The following is a 23525-nucleotide window of genomic DNA, read 5'->3' as shown; positions in this document are numbered from 1 at the left end:
ACACAATTACATGCAAGCTCTTACCACTCTAGGGGGTACATCTCGTCCTGGGGCACGGGGACGATCAGACTCAACACACAATTACATGCAAGCTCTTACCACTCTAGGGGTACATCTCGTCCTGGGGCACGGGGACGATCAGACTCAACACACAATTACATGCAAGCTCTTACCACTCTAGGGGTACATCTCGTCCTGGGGCACGGGGACGATCAGACTCAACACACAATTACATGCAAGCTCTTACCACTCTAGGGGTACATCTCGTCCTGGGGCACGGGGACGATCAGACTCAACACACAATTACATGCAAGCTCTTACCACTCTAGGGGGTACATCTCGTCCTGGGGCACGGGGACGATCACAGACTGAACACACAATTACATGCAAGCTCTTACCACTCTAGGGGTACATCTCGTCCTGGGGCACGGGGACGATCACAGACTGAACACACAATTACATGCAAGCTCTTACCACTCTAGGGGGTACATCTCGTCCTGGGGCACGGGGACGATCACAGACTGAACACACAATTACATGCAAGCTCTTACCACTCTAGGGGGTACATCTCGTCCTGGGGCACGGGGACGATCAGACTCAACACACAATTACATGCAAGCTCTTACCACTCTAGGGGGTACATCTCGTCCTGGGGCACGGGGACGATCACAGACTGAACACACAATTACATGCAAGCTCTTACCACTCTAGGGGGTACATCTCGTCCTAGGGCACTGGTTGGGACGAGACCCCCACCCCCCTCCAAAGTTCTCAGGCACATGATCAGCTGACACCACAACCTTTGATGTATGAAGCATGTCACACTAGTTGGAATGGGAAAAAACAGTATTCATCATGGGTGACTGATAGTAAATCCCATCACACCGCAGATGACTGCTCCAGTATTGAGCTACAAAACCCCCTGGTTAATTACAAATGAACAGAATTATATTAATGCTAGTTGTAGTGGAATCAATCACCTTCAGATCTGCGCACCATTTCCGCGATGACGGCCTCATTTTCAACTGGGTTCAGCGAACATGTTGAATAAACGAGGCGGCCTCCGATAGTCAGAAGTTCAAGACCACGCTTTAAAATCTTTATCTGCAGTCTAGAAAAACAAGGAAAAGACAATACCAAAATAAAACAAAATACTAAAATTAAATAAAAGCAAGATTTAAAAATTTAAATATATATATATATATATTAATTTTGTAACATTTAACTAAAAACCAAGTTTCATTATTAACGACGTAATAGTTTGTGAAAAATCATCAAAGAAAGAAGGTACTACTGCATTTGACCGGAAATTAGCCTATATGTTTGAATAAGACCCTCCCCTTTATTTTTGGTGGCATTTAAGAAATTATGCCCTTATTCTTAAATAAACTCCTCCCCCCTTCCCACCTCATCTGGTCAAGTATGGTATCTATATTTCACCATTGTACTTGTCATGACAAGACCAAAACAAATCTGGGGCTTAAAACTCCAAACTCTCGTATAATTAATTTGTCATCCATGCGAATGGGAAGATGTGTAACCAGTATAGGAACCTGTTTTAAAATAGTACTAACAAGAGTACCGGTGAGGTACATGATACACCCGCCAGGAGTGTGATGGAAAACCATATGATGTTGAGAATATAGACAAATTATTTGATTTATTTGTATCACAGAGACCTAGTAATTGTATGTGACACACTACCATCCCAAGTTGTTCCTGCATGTAGGTTTAATGGTCCTGTATGCATCTGTATCCAAGATACGATCCTGACAAGGATTTACGGTTATGTGCAGTAGACTGTGAAAAGTAGGTCACAGTGACCTAGTAATAGTATGTGACACCCCAACATCCCAAATTGTTCCTACATGTGTGGTTTGATGGTCCACTATGCATCTGTATGGAAGATATGGTCCGAACAAGAAAATGTTAACAGATGGACGTACGGATGGACAACGCCATACCATAATATGACCAATCATAGACGGGCGTATAAAAAAAAACATGTTAACAGGAAGGATCTGAATTAGGTCTCCATTGTTATTAAGGTGACATATCCAGAGTTCTACATTAAGGCAGCTTGTCTGCTTACCAGGGACAAGTGGTTTGGGGTGTAGGACAAGTGAACTGAAAATCAACTTAAATATTAACTCTTTTTACACAAACATGGGGCTAGTTCTGGGTGACCCAAAAAAATTCACCACAGTAAATTTCAAGATAATAGCAATTGTCGATAGTCAAAATTGAGAAAAATTAATTTTCACTGAGGGTAATGTAGAGCCGTGTAAGATTTTAAGAGACTCTCCAAAGTTTGCTGCTACGGTAACACGTTTCCGACTGATAATGGATTTTTAATAACTAGAAGTACACATGAAATGCATATTCTTGTTTAGAATATCAGAATCGGTATATATATATAATGTGTTTATGATTACGTGAATATTTCTTTAAGTAGAGACTAGATTTTACCACCCAATAATTTTGTACGTAAACTGATAATGTATTTTTAATGACTAGAAGTACACATGAAACACATATTGTTGTTTAGAATATCACAATCTGTATATACAAGGCATTTCTGATCACCTCAATGTTTCTAGAAGTAGAGACTTGATTTTACCTCACAATAATTGCACACAAAAAGAGAGAGAATATATTAGGAAGTAAAATGGAGTTTTATCTACTACAAATGTTAGCATGACCCAAAACACACTTAATACACTGGTATTCTAAACAAGAAAATATATTTAACACGTTTTTCAGTTATGTTAATGAGAAACATTTTACAAAGCCAGCAAACTCAGGACAGTCCCTTTGCATACACACCTACCCATGCAAAGGATGGCCGATGATTGGTCTCCATTTACCCCACACATCAGGATTCTTTCTCATCGTGCCATCGCCACTAAAACAAAAACAAACTACTGCTATATGTGACACAAAAACAACACTTCACATTCTCAACATGGATATATACGAAAACAAGACTTATAGTTTGAGAATTAGAGCTCAATGCGAAACTTTTGAGCTAAACCCAAAAATGTATGCCACAGCTGCCACTGAGGGTTGAAATCCAATACATATATCTCGTCTTTTTAACCCTCTCGTAATGTGACGGCGTGCAGTGTGCCACTAATTAAATAATGTTGTGGACGTGACGACGCACTGCTATTACTATACCTACTATAGATACCAAGTCTGTTGCGTAAACACCCCCAATAGTATAATGTACATACACCAAGACGTAATCAGTTTATGTATGATATATTTATTGATGTACTCCTTTTATAAGTGAGGAATTTACCACAAAAAATAGCAATGGGGGTCTTTTCCATCATTTCACTGACCAAGGGTCGGTAAGTACCGTCTAAAATACACTGATGCCATATACCTTTAGTTGGATCACGTTTTAGTGGATTTATGATATTAAACTAACATGTTAGTGATGCTACAAGAAACCCGATTCCCCTATTTGAAAGCAGGTCTGTCTTTCAGATAGGTGCATCAGGTTTCTTCTTGTAGCTTTTGCACTAGTCAACATCATATAAGTTTGCGTTACATGCTGTAGTTTACGAAAAAAACTCACACTTTAGATGTACAATAGGACACTTTTTATGAGCTATAAAGAAATTAGATAATATTGCTGTAACAACGTAATTAAAGTAACACTGCTTCTTAAAGTCATTAAGTCCATACGGCTCAGTCCATGATGTCATTTGAGCACAGACACGAAAAGAGGACAACAGACCTACAATGAAGAGAGGACTAGAGAAAGAGGCAACCTAGGAGAACTGAACATACCTGCAAGGAACATCAGCCAGAACGCGATCAAACAAATAAAACTCCAACTTTTCTCCCTGTAATAAAAATTTATTTCTATTTTCAATATATAAAAAGAAACAGGACTAGCTCTGGGTGAACAAAATATTTCACCAAATTGTCTATTAAACTTAAAAAATGGCAGAAATCAACAGTTATTTTCTTGACAATTATTACATCAAATTATTTCGCCAAATTAAAATAAAATTTGCCAACTGCTTTAAAAATTTGCAATTGGCGAATGCCAGAGCTAGCCCTGATAGAATGTTTCATAACTGAAAAATATATCACGAACAGACGCAAAACTTGTTATCCGATTACAAAGTCCATTTTGATCGTATATCATCAAAAACCCCAACAACTTCTATTAGACTTAAGGGTTTAAATCACAATGGTACGCGTTGCCCAAATTAAACGAAAATGCCTAAATCTGGATCACAATGTTTATTCATATTTGCGTTATTACCAAACAGCTATATAGGGTTCCAAATAAATTACTTCACATTATACATGGATTGCGACTAATATTATGAGTAGAATGATGGAGATACATGGTGTGTTTGTTTAACGACACCACTAGAGCACAGTGCTTTATTAATCATCGGTGAATGGATGTCAAACATTTGGTAATTCTGACATAGTTTTAGAGAGGAAAACTTCTATATTTTTCAACTGGTAACAAGGGATCATTTCTATGCGCCATCCCACAGACAGGATAACACATACCACAGCCTTTGTTACACCAGTTGTGGAGCAATGGCTGGAACGAGAAATAACCCAGTGTTCCCAGTGCTGGAATAAAGAGTCGCTATGATGCATTTACCTCCCTGCTTGATCTCAGTTTGGGAAAATTGAATGCATTCTCATTGACGACCATACAATTGGGGCTACCCAATCTCTTCACTTGATGCACCATCATGTAGCAGCGCTTATTATCTATATCATTGGCCACAATAAACCCATCTGTCAAACAAACAAAAACATCTATAACATTTACGACCATACAATTGGGGCTACCCAATCTCTTCACTTGAATGAATGAATGAATGAATGTTTAACGACACCCCAGCACGAAAAATACATCGGCTATTGGGTGTCAAACTATGGTAATGCAAATAAATAAAGTGATGATCAACATCAATATAAAAATTCAAGGTTTAAACAAAAACAGTGTAAAGAACTGTGCAAAAATACAAATACAACCGAAATTTTACGGACACCGAATTTTACTCTAAACTTCAATTTGTGCTGTATTGGCCATTCTCAAAGAGAATGTTACACCCCTGCACCACGGTGAGGTTACAGCACGCGCAGGGGTCTCTTCACTTGATGCACCATCATGTAGCAGCGCTTATTATCTAAATCATTGGCCACAATAAACCCATCTGTCAAACAAAACAAAACATCTATAACATTGACGACCATACAATTGGGGCTACCCAATCTCTTCACTTAATGCACCATCGTGTAGCAGCGCTTATTATCTAAATCATTGGCCACAATAAACCCATCTGTCAAACAAACAAAAACATCTATAAGATTGACGACATACAATTGGGGCTACCCAATCTCTTCACTTGATGCATCATCATGTAGCAGCGCTTATTATCTAAATCATTGGCCACAATAAACCCATCTGTCAAACAAAACAAAACATCTATAACATTGACGACCATACAATTGGGGCTACCCAATCTCTTCACTTAATGCACCATCGTGTAGCAGCGCTTATTATCTAAATCATTGGCCACAATAAACCCATCTGTCAAACAAACAAAAACATCTATAAGATTGACGACATACAATTGGGGCTACCCAATCTCTTCACTTGATGCACCATCATGTAGCAGCGCTTATTATCTAAATCATTGGCCTCAATACACCCATCTGTCAAACAAACAAAAACATCTATAACATTGCTTATAAACAAAAGAACAATGCATCAAATATAACAGCTAAAACGGTGAGAAACAGGGGACTATACATTTATCATACATGCTTCCACCCCTCCCCCCCAATATGGCACTGTTAGGGTTGGGTTGCCCTGAGCTCACAGTCAGCCAATATTTTTGTAATAAAAACATACTACCATCATAAAAAAAATAAAACCACACAAACACTCATACAATGAAAAAAAGAAAGAAAGAAAGAAAGAAATGTTTTATTTAACGACACACTCAACATGTTATTTACAGTTATATGGCATCAGACATATGGTTAAGGACCACACAGATACTGAGAGAGAAACCTGCTGTCGCCACTTCATGGACTACTCTTTTCGATTAGCAGCAAGGGATCTTTTATATGCACCATCCCACACAGGATAATACATACCACAGCCTTTGATATACCAGTTGTGGTGCACTGGCCGGAGTGAGAAATAGCCCAACGGGCCCACCGACGGGGATCGATCCCACACCGATCGCGCATCAAGCGAGTGCTGTACCACTGGGCTACGTCCCGCAACCTTATACAATGAAAGTATGTCACATATCTGCATGCACGTGTATCACAAATCAACGTTGTTTCATGGGTATTCTCATACAATGAAAGTCTGTCACATATCTGCATGCACGTGTATCACAAATCAACGTTGTTTCATGGGTATTCTCATACAATGAAAGTCTGTCACATATCTGCATGCACGTGTATCACAAATCAACATTGTTTCATGGGTATTCTCATACAATGAAAGTCTGTCACATATCTGCATGCACGTGTATCACAAATCAACGTTGTTTCATGGGTATTCTCATACAATGAAAGTCTGTCACATATCTGCATGCACGTGTATCACAAATCAACGTTGTTTCATGGGTATTCTCATACAATGAAAGTCTGTCACATATCTGCATGCACGTGTATCACAAATCAACGTTGTTTCATGGGTATTCTCAAAAATAGTTACAGGCCTTTGATAATTCAATGTTTTTGAAATCGATTTATGGGTTACTAAAAATAAATTAGGTAACCCATTTCCTTTTTTTGCGTAAACCCAACATTTCCATGTAAATGAATAAAGGAAGGAACTGTTTTATTTAACGACGCACTCAACACATTTTATTTACGGTTATATGGTGTCAGACATACGGTTAAGGACCACAGAGATATTGAGAGAAAAACCCACTGTCGCCACTTCACGGGCTACTCTTTTCGATTAGCAGCAAGGGTATCTTTCATATGCACCATCCCATAGACAGGATAGTACATACCACGGCCTTTGTTACACCAGTTGTGGAGCACTGGCTGGAACAAGAAATAGCCCAATGGGTCCACTGATGGGGATCCTAGACCGATAACACATCAAGTGAGCACTTTACCACTGGGCTACCTCTTGCCCCCATGACTAATAAAGCCGTTTTAATGACTACAACTGCATGTTGAGGAGTGGGACTGTAAATGATGCTTAAATTTAATGTGCTAACACAAAATAAGTTATTTAAAATTAGATGAGCTTGAGCAACGAATAAAAAAAAACGCTATTGTTCTCGCAATACTCACAGACCTGTTATTACAGACTGAAATCTCCTATGATATCATGGCACTGGCAAAAAACAGCATTTTATATTCAATTATTGGAATGGGGATGGTGAAAACCATATAGTCTATAAGTCATCTTATAGGATGACAGGAAAATATATAATGTGGTAGGAGGGAAAGAAAGTATGATTTATGATGTATGTGTGTGTGCAAAAATTTGCCTTTTCGTAACCCATAAATAGTTTATGCCAATTTTTAATTGTGAGATCTGCAAAAATGGCTTGATTAATATTTTAATATTGAATATTGAGGTATATAGTGATGTGTGACAAAAAGTGTGGCATGAGACCACTCGTACACACCTGGGATGGGTTTGCTCTCGTCCGCGTGTAGGTACTCGATCAGCTGAGCAGTCTTCGAACCTGGAGCAGCACACATGTCCAGGATCTGTACAATCAACAGGCATTCAGAGTACCGTTAATGAAATACAGGTCTCCGATCAAGACCAACAAATTTCTATATACCCCAAGTTCATGAGCCAATCCCCATAAAAGTTTAAGCAAGTCCATTTTGTTTAATGCCACCACTGTAGCACATTGATTAATTAATCATCGGCTATTGGATGTCAAACATTTGGTAATTCTGACTCGTAGTCATCAGAGGAAACATACTACATTTTTCCTAATACAGCAAGGGGATCTTTTATATGCACTTTCCCACAGAAAAGAAAGCACATACCACTGCCTTTGACCAGTAGTGGTGCACTGGTTTAAACGAGACAAATAGCAATCGGTTGAATGGATCCACTGAGGTGGCTCGATCCTGCGACGCAAGCACCTCAAATGAGCTCTCAACCGACTGAGCAAAAGCCTGCCCCTCCCATGAAAGTCATTACAATACAAGATAAATATAAAGTTGGTTTGTTTTGTTTAACAACACCACTAGAGCACACTGATTTTTGAATCAATGGCTATTGGATGTCAAACATATGATAATTCTGACACATAGACTTAGATAAGAAACTCACTAATTTTTCCCATTAGTAGCAAGGGATCTTTCATAAACACTTTCCCCCCGAGACAGGACAGCACTTACCATGGCTTTTGATATACCAGCCATGGTGCACTGGTTGAGATGGGGGGGGGGGGGAATCCCAATCAAAGAATGGGTCCACGGATGTGATCCTATCCCTAAGATGCAACCACCTCAGGTGAACGCTCTACCAACTGAGCTAGACCCCCACCCCTCCAGAAAGACAATGGATATATAGCCGAGGTCAAGATTGTGGGACTGGGTATTTACAGTAAGACATGAAGATTCACAAGGGACAATATTTCAAAATCTTAAGTAACCAGAATCCGTTCAGTGTGATTTATACCTAAATAACAATTTTTTCAGTTATGAGAATTATATTTACATAACCTAATTAACTACCATAAACTTGAATTGATGTCAGGCATCTTCCGACGTTTGAAACACTAAATTTCAACACACGTAACAATTCACTACATATCCGAGTGATGGTTTGAGTGAACTTAAAAAAGTTGTGTAACTGATGCATTAATAGAACTGTTTGTATAAAATATTGAAGGAAGGAAGAAAACGGTTTATTTAACGATGCACTCAACACATTTTATATAAAATATTGTGCCCTAATTAATAACTTGGCTTACCTTGTGATGAGGTTTAACATCCAGGAGTAATGGTGGAATCATGCTGACCGCTTCTTGTCGCGATATATTTCCCTGAATTAATAAAAGAAAGAAATGTTTTATTTAACGACGCACTCAACTCATTGTATTTATGGTTATATGGTGTCAGACATATGGTTAAGGACAGATATTGAGAGGAAACCCACTGTCGCCACTTCATGGGCTACTCTTTTCGATTAGCAGCAAGGGATCTTTTATATGCACTGCCCCATAGACAGGGTAGTACATACCACGGCCTTTGATATACCAGTCGTGGTGCACTGGCTGCACATAGACAGCCAATTAAAAATAGACCCATATAAAATTGTTAAAATCAAACATACTGATTAGACCAGGCCATTTAAAAAACACTGTATAAATTTGTAATGCCACTGCCCCCTTTCGTCTATGTCTTTTGAACGTCACCTTATTTATTTCCAATCATCAGGCAGTGTCTCCTTTCACCTTTTCTTGATGCGCATCTGCAAATGTCATTTCCCTTAAGCTTTGGATGCGGGCTTAGTCTGACCACTACAGTGTGTGTTCAGTAGTTACTTCTGGCACTGTTAAGAGGCACTTGTAGCCACCTACTATACTCCCCTACTACTGGTGATTGTTAGTTGTGACATGGACTATTACAGTTTAAAGTTAGGTTATAAATAACAAAATGTCACAATTTAATTTAAAGTGTAACTTCATGCATAAAGCACAATTTTGTATAATATACAGTCTGATTTGAATCACTTTGATGTATTTTTCTTACACTTTCTGTTTCTGCAATGAGGAAAGTGTGGAATTTCTTCAACAAGGTGTTGTTTCGAACAGCTTTCTTCGTCGTATCGATATGCCAGGCCAGTTCGTCTGGGTACCTAAAATATAAATATAAAACAACACTGCAATATTTTATCTGTAACAAGAGTCCATTAAAATTTCTTTTGTTTAATTTCTGTAATTCATTAATATAAAAGTGAAAGTATTCTCTTTTTTTTGTAAAATAACACCACTAAAGCACATTTGATTTATAAATCATCATGTAATTCTAACATATAGTCTTAAAGAAAACTCACTAGTTTTTCATTAGCAGCAAGAGATGTTTTATATGCATGTTCACACAGACAGGATAGCACACTCCAAGATCTTCGATATACCAGTCATGAGGCACTGGTTGGGATGGGGAAAATATCACTTAAAAGAATTGGTAACCAACTGAGCTAGATCATTAAAGTAATAATTAAACATTAATTCAAATTAATTACTAGTAAATAAATGTAATAAGAGTAAAATAATTACCATGAAAGACACTTGACTAGATCCTGCCCCTTCATTAAAATAAGTACGGTGCTGGGGAATCATTAAACATGAATTCAAACTGATTAAAATAAACGTAGTAGAGTAAAACGATTACCATGAAAGACACTTGACTAGATCCTGCCCCTTCATTAAAATAAGTACGGTGCTGGGGAATCATTAAACATGAATTCAAATTGATTAAAATAAAAGTAGTAGAGTAAAACGATTACCATGAAAGACACTTGACTAGATCCTGCCCTTCATTAAAATATGTACGGTGCTGGGGAATCATTAAACATGAATTCAAACTGATTCAAATAAATGTATTAGAGTAAAATGATCACCATGAAAGACACTTGGGTGGAGGCAATGCTTTATCGTCGACTGTCAGATTCGTCAGGTTGTTCAGGTACTGTTCTTTGATGATTTTCAGTAACTGAGTGGCTTGTCTAAAAACACATAGAATACATGATTAGAAAAAAAAGAAATCTGCAAAATTAAACGTCTTACCTAGCATAAACTATAAACCCAGTTTTATTGTGATGAACATCCACAGGTGCAACTATAAACCAAGTTTTACTGATCTAAGAGTTTGTGAGAAACTGATCTAAATGCAAAAGTTAGAGGCAAGACAGAAATATGCTAAGAGAATAGAATAGTCACTTTTCAATAGCTACAGTAAAGTTATAGTTAAATTTCATAAAACGAAAACAAAACATTCAGAATGGTTATTCAGGTACCAGGAGGTTACCACATGCCAAAAAAACAGTTGATAATGGCAATTCGTTTTTCACAAAATATTCAAACAAAAACACAACCATCTAAATGTCAATATATTGTATTTTTATAAAATTTATTACCACAGAGGACACTCACAACCGAGAAATTATCATGCATTGATGTAAAACAACATTATTGAACAATTTGGCCATTATAAACCAATGACTGTGTCAATACTATATGTCACAAAAGCATGATTTGTTATAAACCAATGACCTTGTCAGTACTATATATGACATAAGCACGATTTGGTAAACACAGAATACTGTCACGCAGTTTAAAGTGTTCTAATTTCCAAACAGTTATCTTGACATTTGGTCGAGAGAGGAAACCTGCTATCAGTATACAACCTAATCCTACCAATAAAACAGGAAGAAATCTTTAAAATACACTTTCCCATAGACACAACACGAGTATATACAAAATCTGGTGTCTAGGTCTCACAAATGAAAAAACAAAAAGACCTCCGTTTTATGTTATTGTTAACAGATCAAATCAGGGCTAGCTCAGTCACTCGCCAAATTCGCCAATTGTGAATTTCAAAACAAATGGCGAATTTTATTTTAATTTGGCGAAATAATTTTATGTCATACATGTAATTGATATTTTGATACAAAATAACTGGAATTTTTCTATTTTTGAAGTTTAACAGAAATGTTCTGCTCATCCAGCGCTAGCCCTGCAAATAGTTAAAAATTACCATGATTACTATTTAATTTACGACAATTAACCTGCGAGTGCCGGTGATGCGGAACGTCACGGGCAGGTCTTCTCTGAGTGTCTCATAAAACTTGTCCCACTCTCCTTCTGGTACAAACTTCTGAGCCTGCAACACAGCAACACGGAAATCATTAACATTCAACTCCTACACACATTTTGTCATCCACATCCATCAGGGTTTATATTGACATTATTGTTGTTTGACAGTTAAGAACCATTACAACAGTGCTCGAAACTGTCTGTGGCCAGGTCACCAAATGCGACCAATGTCCCATTTGGGCGACTTAAATATTAAAAAATAATGGCGTTAGTCGCCCAAACAATAATATTTATGTATTGCATATATTTATTCCACATTAAAATCTTGCTCGTGGTCCATGGTTCGCTTACCGTAATTTGCCAACATCTATTATTATTTTTTGGGCCACCATATTTTTTGGCGAGTTTCGAGCCGTGCTACAAACTATTACAGGTTGGACTTTGGGAACGTGACGAAAGACATAACAGCACACTGAATAAGTCTTTATTGTATTGTATTTTTTCAATTCACAAAAAAAAAAATCTTACTATGGCTATACATTTCCAAACAAAATTTATTAAATAAGTATATATCAAAAATATATGTTTCCACTGAAACCACCTTAAAATGTTAAATTACATAAAAATATTTAAAGGGACATTCCTAAGTTTGCTTCACTTTTTAAGATGTTATCGACTAAAAGAGACTTTCTAACAATTGTAATTACATATCAAATATATTTTTCTGCATAAAATATCAGAGGCTGTATATTAAACGTGTTTCTGATTGTTTTAATATGTGTACTAGATTAAATTTTATCTTATTTCCTAAAATATTTTTTTTCGTACGTATGAAATTATTTGAAGACCATATCCAGTTTGGGCTTCTTAAAAATATTAAGACAACCAGAAAAACACTGAATATACAGACACTGATATTCTAAACAAGAAAATTTATTTAATATGTAAGTTTAATTGTAGAAGTATTTTATTAGTCGGAAACATCTTACAATGCAGCCAACTCAGGAATGTCCCTTTAAAATATTCGATGTTTTGTTAGTCTAAAAACCAACATCCTCAGGAGAATAAACAAAGTGCTGGGCATATAACCAGTAAGGTATAAAATAGAGAATGTCAGTTTGGAAGTTAAAAACACAAAACTAGGTAACAAGACAAAATAAAATTTACCAAATCGTATTTTCTTCTACTCACACACAATCAATCATTTTTTACATCTTATTGTAAGCATTGGAAGGTGCCACCAACTGAAGGGACCAGCAATATATTAATTCGATTTTCTTTGCACCCCCCCCCCCAAAAAAAAATAATTCTGGATCTGTCCCTGATTACTATACACTTCCAGACTGTCACATTTTCACAGTAAGACTTGTAAGGGACTGTTCAAACAATTACGCAATGCAAAATGTGGCATTTTAAAACAAATCTTCCCCGAAGTAAGTTGTAATGTTCATTAAATTGTAGTTAGCTAAGACCATTCCCCACAAAAACAATTGTGTAATGCTTATCTTGTCATTGTGGCATAATTTGACTTCTAATATTTTTGTTTTGGTCATATGGTCAGACCTTACACCAGGATATTTTTAAAGCGCTTATATTTTCAGTGCCATGGCAGTTTGGTTGTCTATGACAAATAGTAATCGACTGTTGTCAAACGAAAGAGTGCTGAGGGCCTTGCACCTAATTAAGTATGAAGGACGTGTTTCACCTAATAGAAGTGTGAATACCTGTGTACTGTAAAGTTTTACAAGTTGTTACATCAGTTGATTGTCACATATAGCCAAGTAAAGTGTAGAGGTAATCGATTTAAGGCCCTTACATGTTGCCAAAACGCATACTTTCACACCTACGGCGTAGTGGCCCCCTACACCATATGCCTCTGGGGCATATGGTAATAAAAACTAGACAAAAAATTGTCAATTAAAGAACAAGATAGCTGCATTTTTCTTTATAAAACAAGAGACAACCGTTTTAAAAATGTTACGCAACTCTTGACAAACACCCCTGTTCTTCCACCCCTAATGTTTCATAATACACCCTTCCCACCTACAGCTTTACGTGATTGTTGAACACAGTAATCTCACATACAGCAATATATCAGTCAACAAAGCACACAAATTTGTTTTACATAATTTAATTAAATAACACATTAGGTTCACCTGGTAGTATTCAACAAAGAGTTTGTTATTACGTGGAGGCTTCTTCCTGTCGACACCTTCGAGGTCTTGTCTCTGAAAAAAACAAACCAAAACCACATTTTAATTTAATGAAACATATTATTATTTTGAAAATGTCACAAGTTATAATAACTGAGAAATATGAACATCTCAGAAAGCTACTCATGAATGATCACTTGTGGATCTACAGAGATCGAATAAAAAAACCCATTTAGGGCCAAATTTATGAAGCCTGTTCTTCTTAAATGCATGTCTTTAACGATTGTAAATATATGTAGTTACATGCATACATACTTTGTAAATTCAGCCCAGGGTTCTCATTCATCCCAAAATATTGAGTCCATGGACTCATGACCTTATATTTTGAGAGTCCATTAGGAATGTAGGAGAGTCCACATTTGAAGATTAATTGATATATCCAATAAAATATCAAGTGAATTGTATAACAACTGACAACACAAAAGACATTGACTGACGTAAATGACAGAAAGTAAAAATCATCAGTTACAACCAATTATATCCCCAACTGAGGACAAAATATCAGACGATAGTTAATGGAAACAAAAGACAGGATGACCGTTCTGATCACGTGACAAATTTGGCGCCAAATAAGTGAATTTTTTTGTTCAATCAGAGATTGCTGAATCCGTAAAAAATACAAATGTTTTCATTGCTCAAATAAAATATAACTTTTCTTATTTGTATTAAACATACAAATGGATACAGGTATGGGACAAAATAGAGGCCTTTAAAAATACTGTTAAATTACGTTGTACGGTAACTGTCGTAAATATTTCGTCAATTGCTTTTTCGTACACAACGCGGCTTGTTTCCTTTGATGTCCAGTGTGCAAACTGATCGTTGTTTTTTTGGGGGGGGGTTTTGTGTGTGGAAAAAAGTGTGCATTTGGAAATAGCGGAGATAGGTGCAAATATAGTAGGGTGCTGGAAAATAAAGAGGGGTGCAGAAAAATAAAGGAGGGCGGAGAACGTAAAAGGAGGGCAGCAAAATGCAATAGCTTGGCGTGCCGCCCTGCTTAAATGGAGCAGCGAGAACACTGTGGATCCTAGACAGAAGCTGAGAAGGGCATCAGGCAAGTGTTTTACCACTGCACGGCACTGGGCTACGTCCTGCACCACAAATAATGTCACATTTTCATTATGGCAATTCTTTTCTCATGCATAGTACTCATGTTGGGAAAATATCCGCCCGGCCCCCCTCTCCCCTAACCCTAACTAAAAATAATAAAAGGGGAGTTTTAACAGAAAATTGGCATCAAAACCCCATCCTTAGCAATAGCATGCCCCGTGCTTATATTATAAACCTTAAAGTCTAGACTTTAACGTCATAGCAACGCCATTCAAATAGCATTACCGTGATTACGTTAAAGTCTGGACTTTATTAAAGTCTAGACTTTAAGTTTTATAAGCACGGGCCCTGATCCTATCATCCTATGTCATCTATAGTATCATTATATCATATATATGAAGTTGAAGTTGAAATAAAAAAAATAAAAATGCGAAACTAATTCCGCACCTTCTCTCCTTACCCATACATCAGGTTGTTTTTTACGCTTATTGTGACGAGGCATACTGGAAAACTTGGTGCAAATATCAAAGAAAGTTTTAAAACGAGCAATATTTATAATTTAGTGTAAATGAAAACGTGTGATCACAAAACACATGTGGACATCTTTCTACACCAGTTCTTATAAATGATTCGCTTTTACAACACGTGTTGAATAGCTACACAAAACAAACCAGTCTATATCTTAGAGGTTATAATGTACCAAATTAATTCCTATTGCTGATAATGTTAACATTTATTACTAAAACTGATATAATCAGCGTATCAACACACGCAGATACCGACATCGGTGATGTAGTAATTAAGCCATCGGACTTACGGCTGGTAGGTACTGGGTTCGCATCACGGTAAAGATTCCCACCCAAAGAGAGTTTAACGACTCAATGGATAGGTGTACGGCCACTACACCGACTTCTCCCACTATAACAGTTAACCCACTGTCCTGGACAGACAGTTCAGATAGCTCAGGTGTATGCCCAGAACAGCGTGCTTGAACCTCATTTGGATATAAGCATAAACATAAGTATAAACAAACACCTATGCACTACACCAATAAAACGTGTGGCACTTCACATTTAATCTACCTGCAAGAAAATAAGGGGTCACATGTAAAATTAATACATTATATATATTAATTTATTAGCAACTCTCATTTTTGCAGAAAATTGCAGTTCCATTTTTGGGGGTGACCTGCACTGGTTTTAACCTCTTGTGTAAACTGCATAACAACTGTATAACAAAAACAAATTTCTTTCTTTCTTTCTTTATTTATTGACAATGGATAATAATGGAATTTAATATTTGGGTCATTCTACAAAAAGCGTCACTTTTCAAAATACAAATTCAGGATAAAACAATTAAAAGATATACATTTTTATTGTTAACTTTTGGAAACTAGATGAACAAAGAAACATAAAATTATATCTGACCACGCAGAACTGTAATCGGCCTGCACGTGCAGACATGTTACCCTATGAACAAGTTCATTATGTCATTGGTGTTACCGGGCAAGTGGGATAGTTCAGCAGTATGATCCAATTGGTTTATAGTGATCAAGAGCACATGGATGTGTTATTTGGGTGTCCCTAATAACATATATGGAATAACTTTAGAATTAAAAACTATCCAAGGGTGTAATTGTACATTTCCACACGGATATTCTGTATGTGACTTAAATTATACACTGTGGCAGTTTTAATTATTTAAAAATATGGAGTCCTTCAAAATAAATTTCATCAAAGTCATAAAGGTAGAAGATATTCTTTCCTAAATAAACAATTTAAATTTCATAAATAAAGTTTCTTGAGAAATGGCGGCTAAAATATTCTTGCGTAACACCAATGACAAAAAAGTAACACCAATGACATTCAAGACTGTATCCTTGAAACACTAAATTATTCTTGAGGCTACCACTACTTGTTAACAAAAGTACGTAATTAATATTAAACAGGACATGTTAGTAGTTTCTAACTGCGTTTAGCATTACATTTCGGAAAAAAAATTAACATTTCCGCGCATGCGCGGTTCGACATTTTAAATTTTTAAAAACAACTACATGATAAAATATATATTTCTGAACTATGCACAGTGGACAAAAACTTTGTCCAGCGTTCCGATCCGGTCCGAGTTTTACTAACACACATCGCTAAAACTTGATGTCAATAGGCATTACGTTCATACCAGTGAATAGATTGTAATATATCAATTTTCTAATGAGTTGATTCTTAGGCCTAATTAACAAAATGTATACAGTTATTTACAATTGTTACGAACGGATTATTAATTGTGTCTACTATTCACTACAGTCGAGTCACAAAAACGTAGCATACCTTTTGCAGATCGAATATATAATAACTGAAAACAAATTCTAACTTACAAGTCAAAAACATTAAATGATTTGGCCTTATTGATCTGACAGGTATGAGATCATGTGACACGTACCGAATGTTAATCATCTTCCTCCATTTTTTACAAATTTTTACAAGTCAAGTGGACCTGATATCGGTAATTTTAAGGAATAAAGAAAAACGACTCTTAGTCGGTTCGACAGGGAACGCATTTTTTCATACTATGAAATTTACTAGGCCTACATGTTATTTACTTCTTAGCCAATTGTTTTGTAAATTGGACAGAAAAATAGTATTTATTTTTTATTTCCAAAACGCTTTTACTTGTCTTCTTACGTCAAACCACACTGAAATTATTAACACAAACACTTTTGTAGAAGGATGGGACGCACTAAAGTAAACTTAATGGTTTTAAGGGTTTGCAAAGTTTTGTATTTAAATACTTACTTGTCTGAACTTTATTCTTAAAGGGACATTCCGGAGTTTGCTGCATTGTAAGATGTTTCCGACTAATAAAATATTTCTACGATTAAACTTACATATTAAATATATTTTCTTGTTTAGAATATTAGTGTCTGTATATTCAATGTGTTTCTGGTCATCTTAATATTTGTAAGAAGCCCAAACTGGATTTTGTCTTCAAATAATTTCGTACGTGCGAAAAAAACGGTTTTAGGAAATAAAATGAAATTTAACCTAATACAAATATTAGAACGATTAGAAACACTTTTAATATACAGCCACTAATATTTTATTCAGAAAACATATTTGATATGTAATTACAGTCGTCAAAAAATCTCTGTTAGCCCATAACATCTTCAAAATTGCAGAAAACTCAGGAATGTCCCTTTAATGGAAATCTTCACTAACTGAAGAAAACCTCACAAATGAACGACAAGCAGACGACAACAAATCGAAGGTTAGGCTAATTGCGCGAACCAAACATAACGCAGTTAGGGACTCTTTCATTCCAGCAAAGCATTTATTTTACCCAAAGTGCCATTATGCAACTATGATGCTGCACAAGACCCTTTCATTTTCAAATATTCTTCAAAAATATGCAAAGCGAGGAAAACGGCATCTCATTAAATGACAGGTAACACCAATGACAAATAAGTGCATAATTAATTCATGCTCTCTAAAAAAAAACAATTGAGAAAACTAAACAAGTGCATGTTGTAGCAGACATACGATGTCTATATAATAAACATAAACCAGAGAGAAAAAAAAATGCTATTACAGGATGATGTTATTAATAAGGTGTCGTTAAAGACAACAAATTTAGTTTTCTATATATAAATAAAAAAGAAATTGTGCAGGGATATAAAAGTGATACTTTCTGTAGAATGACCTATTTGCACAAATAATCAATGTCACATATTAAGTACTATTACCAGCCCCAGCTGTTTTTAATCCATAAATATATGATGAATGGTAGGCCTACACCTCAAACTTTAACACGGAACTTCCTTCTTTGGTACAGTGCAATATAATTGGCTATTAGAAAATGATTTACCATTGGTGATTTTAAAATAAGATCGATATAAGAAATGAATGACAAACAGTACCTGGCGCGTATCCGAGGGTGAGAAGGAGGAAGGGCAGGAACGAGTTCCGCCTGCCCCCCCCCCCCCCCACCACCATTATATTGATACATGCATAAAGAGGGAACCTCACGCAAACCCAGAAACCTAACCCTACACTCATGATTCTAACTTTAACCCTAGCCCGAGTACTCTGACTGTAAGAGAGCTAGACGGACATTTGGACATAAACACGCTCTCATTACAGCGTGTTTATGTCCAAATGTCCGTCTAGCTCTCTTACAGTCAGAGTACTCGGGCTACTCTAACCCCAACCTTAACAATAGCGGGGTAACGGTCGGATAGTACAGGGCCTACCTACTCCCCAGGGCCCAATTTCACAAAACATCGTAAGCCTAGTTTTGCACGTAAACGTAAATCTATGTCTAAACCACAATTTTTATTACTATTATAGTTCAACAAATATAGTTAGAAGAACACATATTTCATTTTCGTTTGTCTTTAAAATACTCCAGCTTCTGTGATGATGTAATTTTCTGCGTGAAATTGATGCCAAACACGTGCAAAAGCACGACCGGTATAACTGATAGTAGCAGACGTAAACTGGGCCGAATTTACGAAGCCTGTTTATGTCTTACACGCGTGTAACTACATACATTTACAATGCTTAAACACCTGCGTTTAAGAAAAACAGGCTATGTTTAGTGAAATAGCCCCCAGGCCTACAAAATGCACCGAAATTCAGCTTTTAAGTTATGAACATAATGCATTCCCTACATGTAGCCTGTATGTTATAGTTTACTCTGGAGTAGTACTGTACGTAAACAAACCATGCAGTCGCCAATGAGCACACGTGTTCATAAAACGAATGACACTTTGCGAAATAATAATAATAATAATAATAATAATAATAATAGTGTATATTAATGACATCTCAGCATATTCATCTACGACTATTTGGTGTCGAAAATATGATTACTAATATTTTGACATTTAGTCAAAAGAGAGAAAGAGGAAATTCGCTGCTGCCACTTAGACTACGACAAAACAGCAAGGGATCTATCATAGACAGGGACATCACATACCACAGTTTTCAATCCCCATTGGGTTATATCTCGTCCCAGTCAGTGCACCACGACTGGTATATCAGAGTCCGTGATATGTACTACGGTACCCCAGTCTGTGGGGTGATGCATATAAAAGATCCCTTGCTACTAATGGGAACATATAGCCGGTTTCCCCTCACAGGCTATATGTTATAATTAACAAATGTTTAACATCCAATAGCCGATGATGATGAATAAATCAATCTTCTCTAGTGGTGTCGTTAAACAAAAACCAACTTGTTCACTGTCGTATGAGTCATTAGTGGGGACGGGACAAAATGGGAGTCCGTTGAAAGCGATCGGACCTCGGGAGATTTACCACGGAGCTATATCCCGTCCCTGAAAGCGACTTAAAGAAATAGTATATTCCTAATTAACCATAAAACAATGAAACTAGGAACTCAAAAACGACCAGCACCGCACGGAAGGAAGAAGGAAGCGACTTAAAGAAATAGTATATTCCTAATTAACCATAAAACAATGAAACTAGGAACTCAAAAACTACCAGGGGCCTAATTCACAAAGGTCTCTTAGGCTCTGCTAGACAACAAAGAATCCTCTTTGTAAGTCTTTTAGCACTGCACTGCGAGATCGCAAAGTTGCGAGAGTTTAGTACCGCACGGAAGGAGGAAAATGTTTTATTTAACGACGCACTCAACACATTTTATTTCGATTATATGGCGTATAACATATTCATGATTAAGGACCACACAGATATTGATGAGGAAACCCGCTGTAGCCACTTCATGAGCTACTCTTTTCGATTAGCAGCAAGGGATCTTTTATATGCACCATCCCACAGACAGAATAGCACATTCCACGGCCTTTGATAAACCAGTCATGGTGCACTGGCTGGAGCGAGAAATAGTCCAATGGGCCCACCGACGGGGATCGATCCTAGACCGACCACATGGCGACACTGATTTAGGTTTAACAGTGGTATGTAGCAGGTTGCAGATGTTACACGACTGTCGAGACCCCACCGAGAGATAGGTAACAGTTGTATCTATTAATATTTAGTTTCTGTCCCAAGCCTAACCACTCGGCATGCCAGATATTTGGAATGGAAGCGCCTGAACCTTGGATTGATATAGGCACGTAAAAAGAGTTTAAGCAAGCAAGCAATATTTATCAAGAGCCATATGGAATTTAAAAACAAAATGATAATGATACGACTAACAAAACATTATAAATATAATAATATGTAATCGGTCAAATTTGGATTAAAACCTTGCCATAAGGAAAACACCAAGAATGATTTAATATACATTTAATATAACCCATCGCCATATATTTTATAAGAAAAATCCGAATTCATTCCCTACCAGAGGACCAACAATCGCATTAAATGCACCATATTGATAATTTATAATACACCATCACACAGTCGGCGCAATAGATCTACAGCACAACATTGTGCCAAACATTATCAGTCAGGAAACCACCGTCATAGGCGTAGCTATAGGCTGGGGAAGGGTGGGTGGGTGTTATATTAATTGTTGAACCCTCCCCCAGGTCCAGACTACGCTAAGCACCTGGCACAGATACAATAGGCAATAAATGACACTATTGTGCCTGGTAGTGAGTCACTGGTGTTTAACTGTCTCGACTGAGCCCGTTAGCACTGGTGAAAGGTAAACTAGCCAACGTATTGTAATTATGATTAGTTTACTCGTGATTTAATTATGATAAAAAACATTGTCTCCACCCGCCCTGAAGACACGGATGCCAACACCTGATGTTACTGTGGTGAATATTTCCATCTGAAAAACAGAAACATCAAAATGTTTACAGCCGCAGAAAAGCAGTTGTACGTGTATCCTCTCTCCCCCCCCCCCCCCCCCCCCCCTCGCTTTGTAGTGAGGCCAATAAAATATCATGGCCGGTTGGGCGTTTCTGAAGATTGATTTTGCAAAATGTATGTTGGTAAGTTTTTTGAGTACTCTAGGCGCTCTTTTTTTACAATTGCACCCCTCCCTAGAAACATCTGTAGCCACCACTAGAGAGTTGAAGGGGTGGGTGGGTATTGACAACAACGTTATATGATTTTAAAGGATTATGTGGCCTTAGTGTTACTTTTAAATTCTGTGTGTAGGCCTACATGTTTAAATAAACTGACGATTAAAAGAAAGTATACCAATTATTTTTTCAAAGTATTAAAAACAACACAAAACACAAGTTGATGCAAATGTTATATTTTGAAAGTATAATAATTTGGCGATAAATAAACACGAGTATACTCAATAAAACCTATAAAATAATAATATCACAGTTCACAACAGCACTAGGGTTGAAATGTACAATTTCATAAAGGACAACTCATAACAAAGGTAAATAAATTTGACCACAAAGGACATGTTTCAATAGGGTGTATGTCCACCATGTGCAAGTATGCAAGCATGGACCCGACGTCGGACAGATTTCCGTCAATAACAATAAGGTCTGTCCGCTGTTGGCCACAGATACCACCCCAAACCATCACAGATCCACCACCAAACGGTTCAGTCTCCTGAACACAGCACGGAGCTGTTCTCTCTCCTGCACGTCGGTATATCCGATTCCTGCCATCAGCTCTGAATAACTGGAACCTGCACTCATCAGAAAAGAGTACACGTTGCCAGTTCCGATGTTGCCAACGTTGAAACTGACGTGCCCAACGTAAACGTCGAAGTCGATGTTGCCTCGTCAATGTCATCCCTCTGATAGGCCCTGATACCATGCTGTCGTAGTCGACTACGTACAGTGTGACGACTGATGTGTCCAAGGCCAGTCGCTGCAGATGACGTCACCGTGAGGAATCTGTTACGTAAGTGTAAGATGCGGAGATGGCGGTCCTCGTTGGCTGTTGTGACGCGGGGTCTTCCACTTCATGGTCTGTCTGCAGTCCTGCCAGTCACCATGTAACGCTGTATCAACCTGGTGATCGTCAGTTTTGTGCAATTCAGGATTCTTGCCACATGGGCATAACTCGCACCCAACTGCACCATACCAATAGCTCTCTCTCTTTCTTCAGCAGTTAGCCTTGCCATGTTCTCTGGTGTTTTACTGTTGACTGAGACATGTTCTAAGCAATGACACCCTTTTTTACACCCTTATGTGCACGAGTATCATGTTTCTCGTGCAGTATAAATTTGATGAATAAACTCATTTTGCACGTGCGGCATCGTCCAAACCAGGCGCGGATCCAGGATTTTTAAATAGGGGGGGGGGCCCGAGGGCATGCTCCCCCGCAAAATTTTGAAATTTAAGTGGCCTGAAACGCGATTCCCTCGCATTTGAGTAAACAAATAATAACTTGACCCCCAAAATGGGGGGGGGGGGGGGGGGCCCCTTGGGCCCCCCACTAAATCCGCGCCTGCAAACGCAGGTGCTGCGTGAGTACCATGAGATATAATTATGATAAAACAGCATTTCGTGCCCGTGCCCCGAGGACACGAGCTTTAACACT

General features: G+C 37.4%; 1 protein-coding gene across 1 annotated transcript in view; it reads right to left on the bottom strand.

Moving 5' to 3' along the window:
* LOC121388401 (RNA cytosine C(5)-methyltransferase NSUN2-like) overlaps positions 1-15677 on the bottom strand; it is a 36613-nt gene extending 20936 nt beyond the window's left edge. Inside the window, exons 1-11 of the mRNA XM_041519710.1 lie at positions 15543-15677; positions 13976-14047; positions 11792-11886; positions 10625-10729; positions 9754-9859; positions 8973-9044; positions 7662-7746; positions 4643-4782; positions 3802-3857; positions 2831-2905; positions 981-1111 (exon numbers count right to left, since the gene is read on the bottom strand). Coding sequence (XP_041375644.1) covers positions 981-1111; positions 2831-2905; positions 3802-3857; positions 4643-4782; positions 7662-7746; positions 8973-9044; positions 9754-9859; positions 10625-10729; positions 11792-11886; positions 13976-14047; positions 15543-15584 — 979 coding nt within the window. The 5' untranslated portion in view covers positions 15585-15677. The remainder of the gene's footprint in view (positions 1-980; positions 1112-2830; positions 2906-3801; positions 3858-4642; positions 4783-7661; positions 7747-8972; positions 9045-9753; positions 9860-10624; positions 10730-11791; positions 11887-13975; positions 14048-15542) is intronic.
* Between the last annotated feature and the right edge of the window lie 7848 nt (positions 15678-23525).

This window comes from Gigantopelta aegis, chromosome 14 (genome assembly GCF_016097555.1).
Source record: "Gigantopelta aegis isolate Gae_Host chromosome 14, Gae_host_genome, whole genome shotgun sequence".
NCBI classification, from domain to species: Eukaryota; Metazoa; Mollusca; class Gastropoda; order Neomphalida; family Peltospiridae; genus Gigantopelta; species Gigantopelta aegis.
Note: the sequence above shows the minus strand (reverse complement) of the source record. Positions and strands in the feature narration are given on the sequence as shown.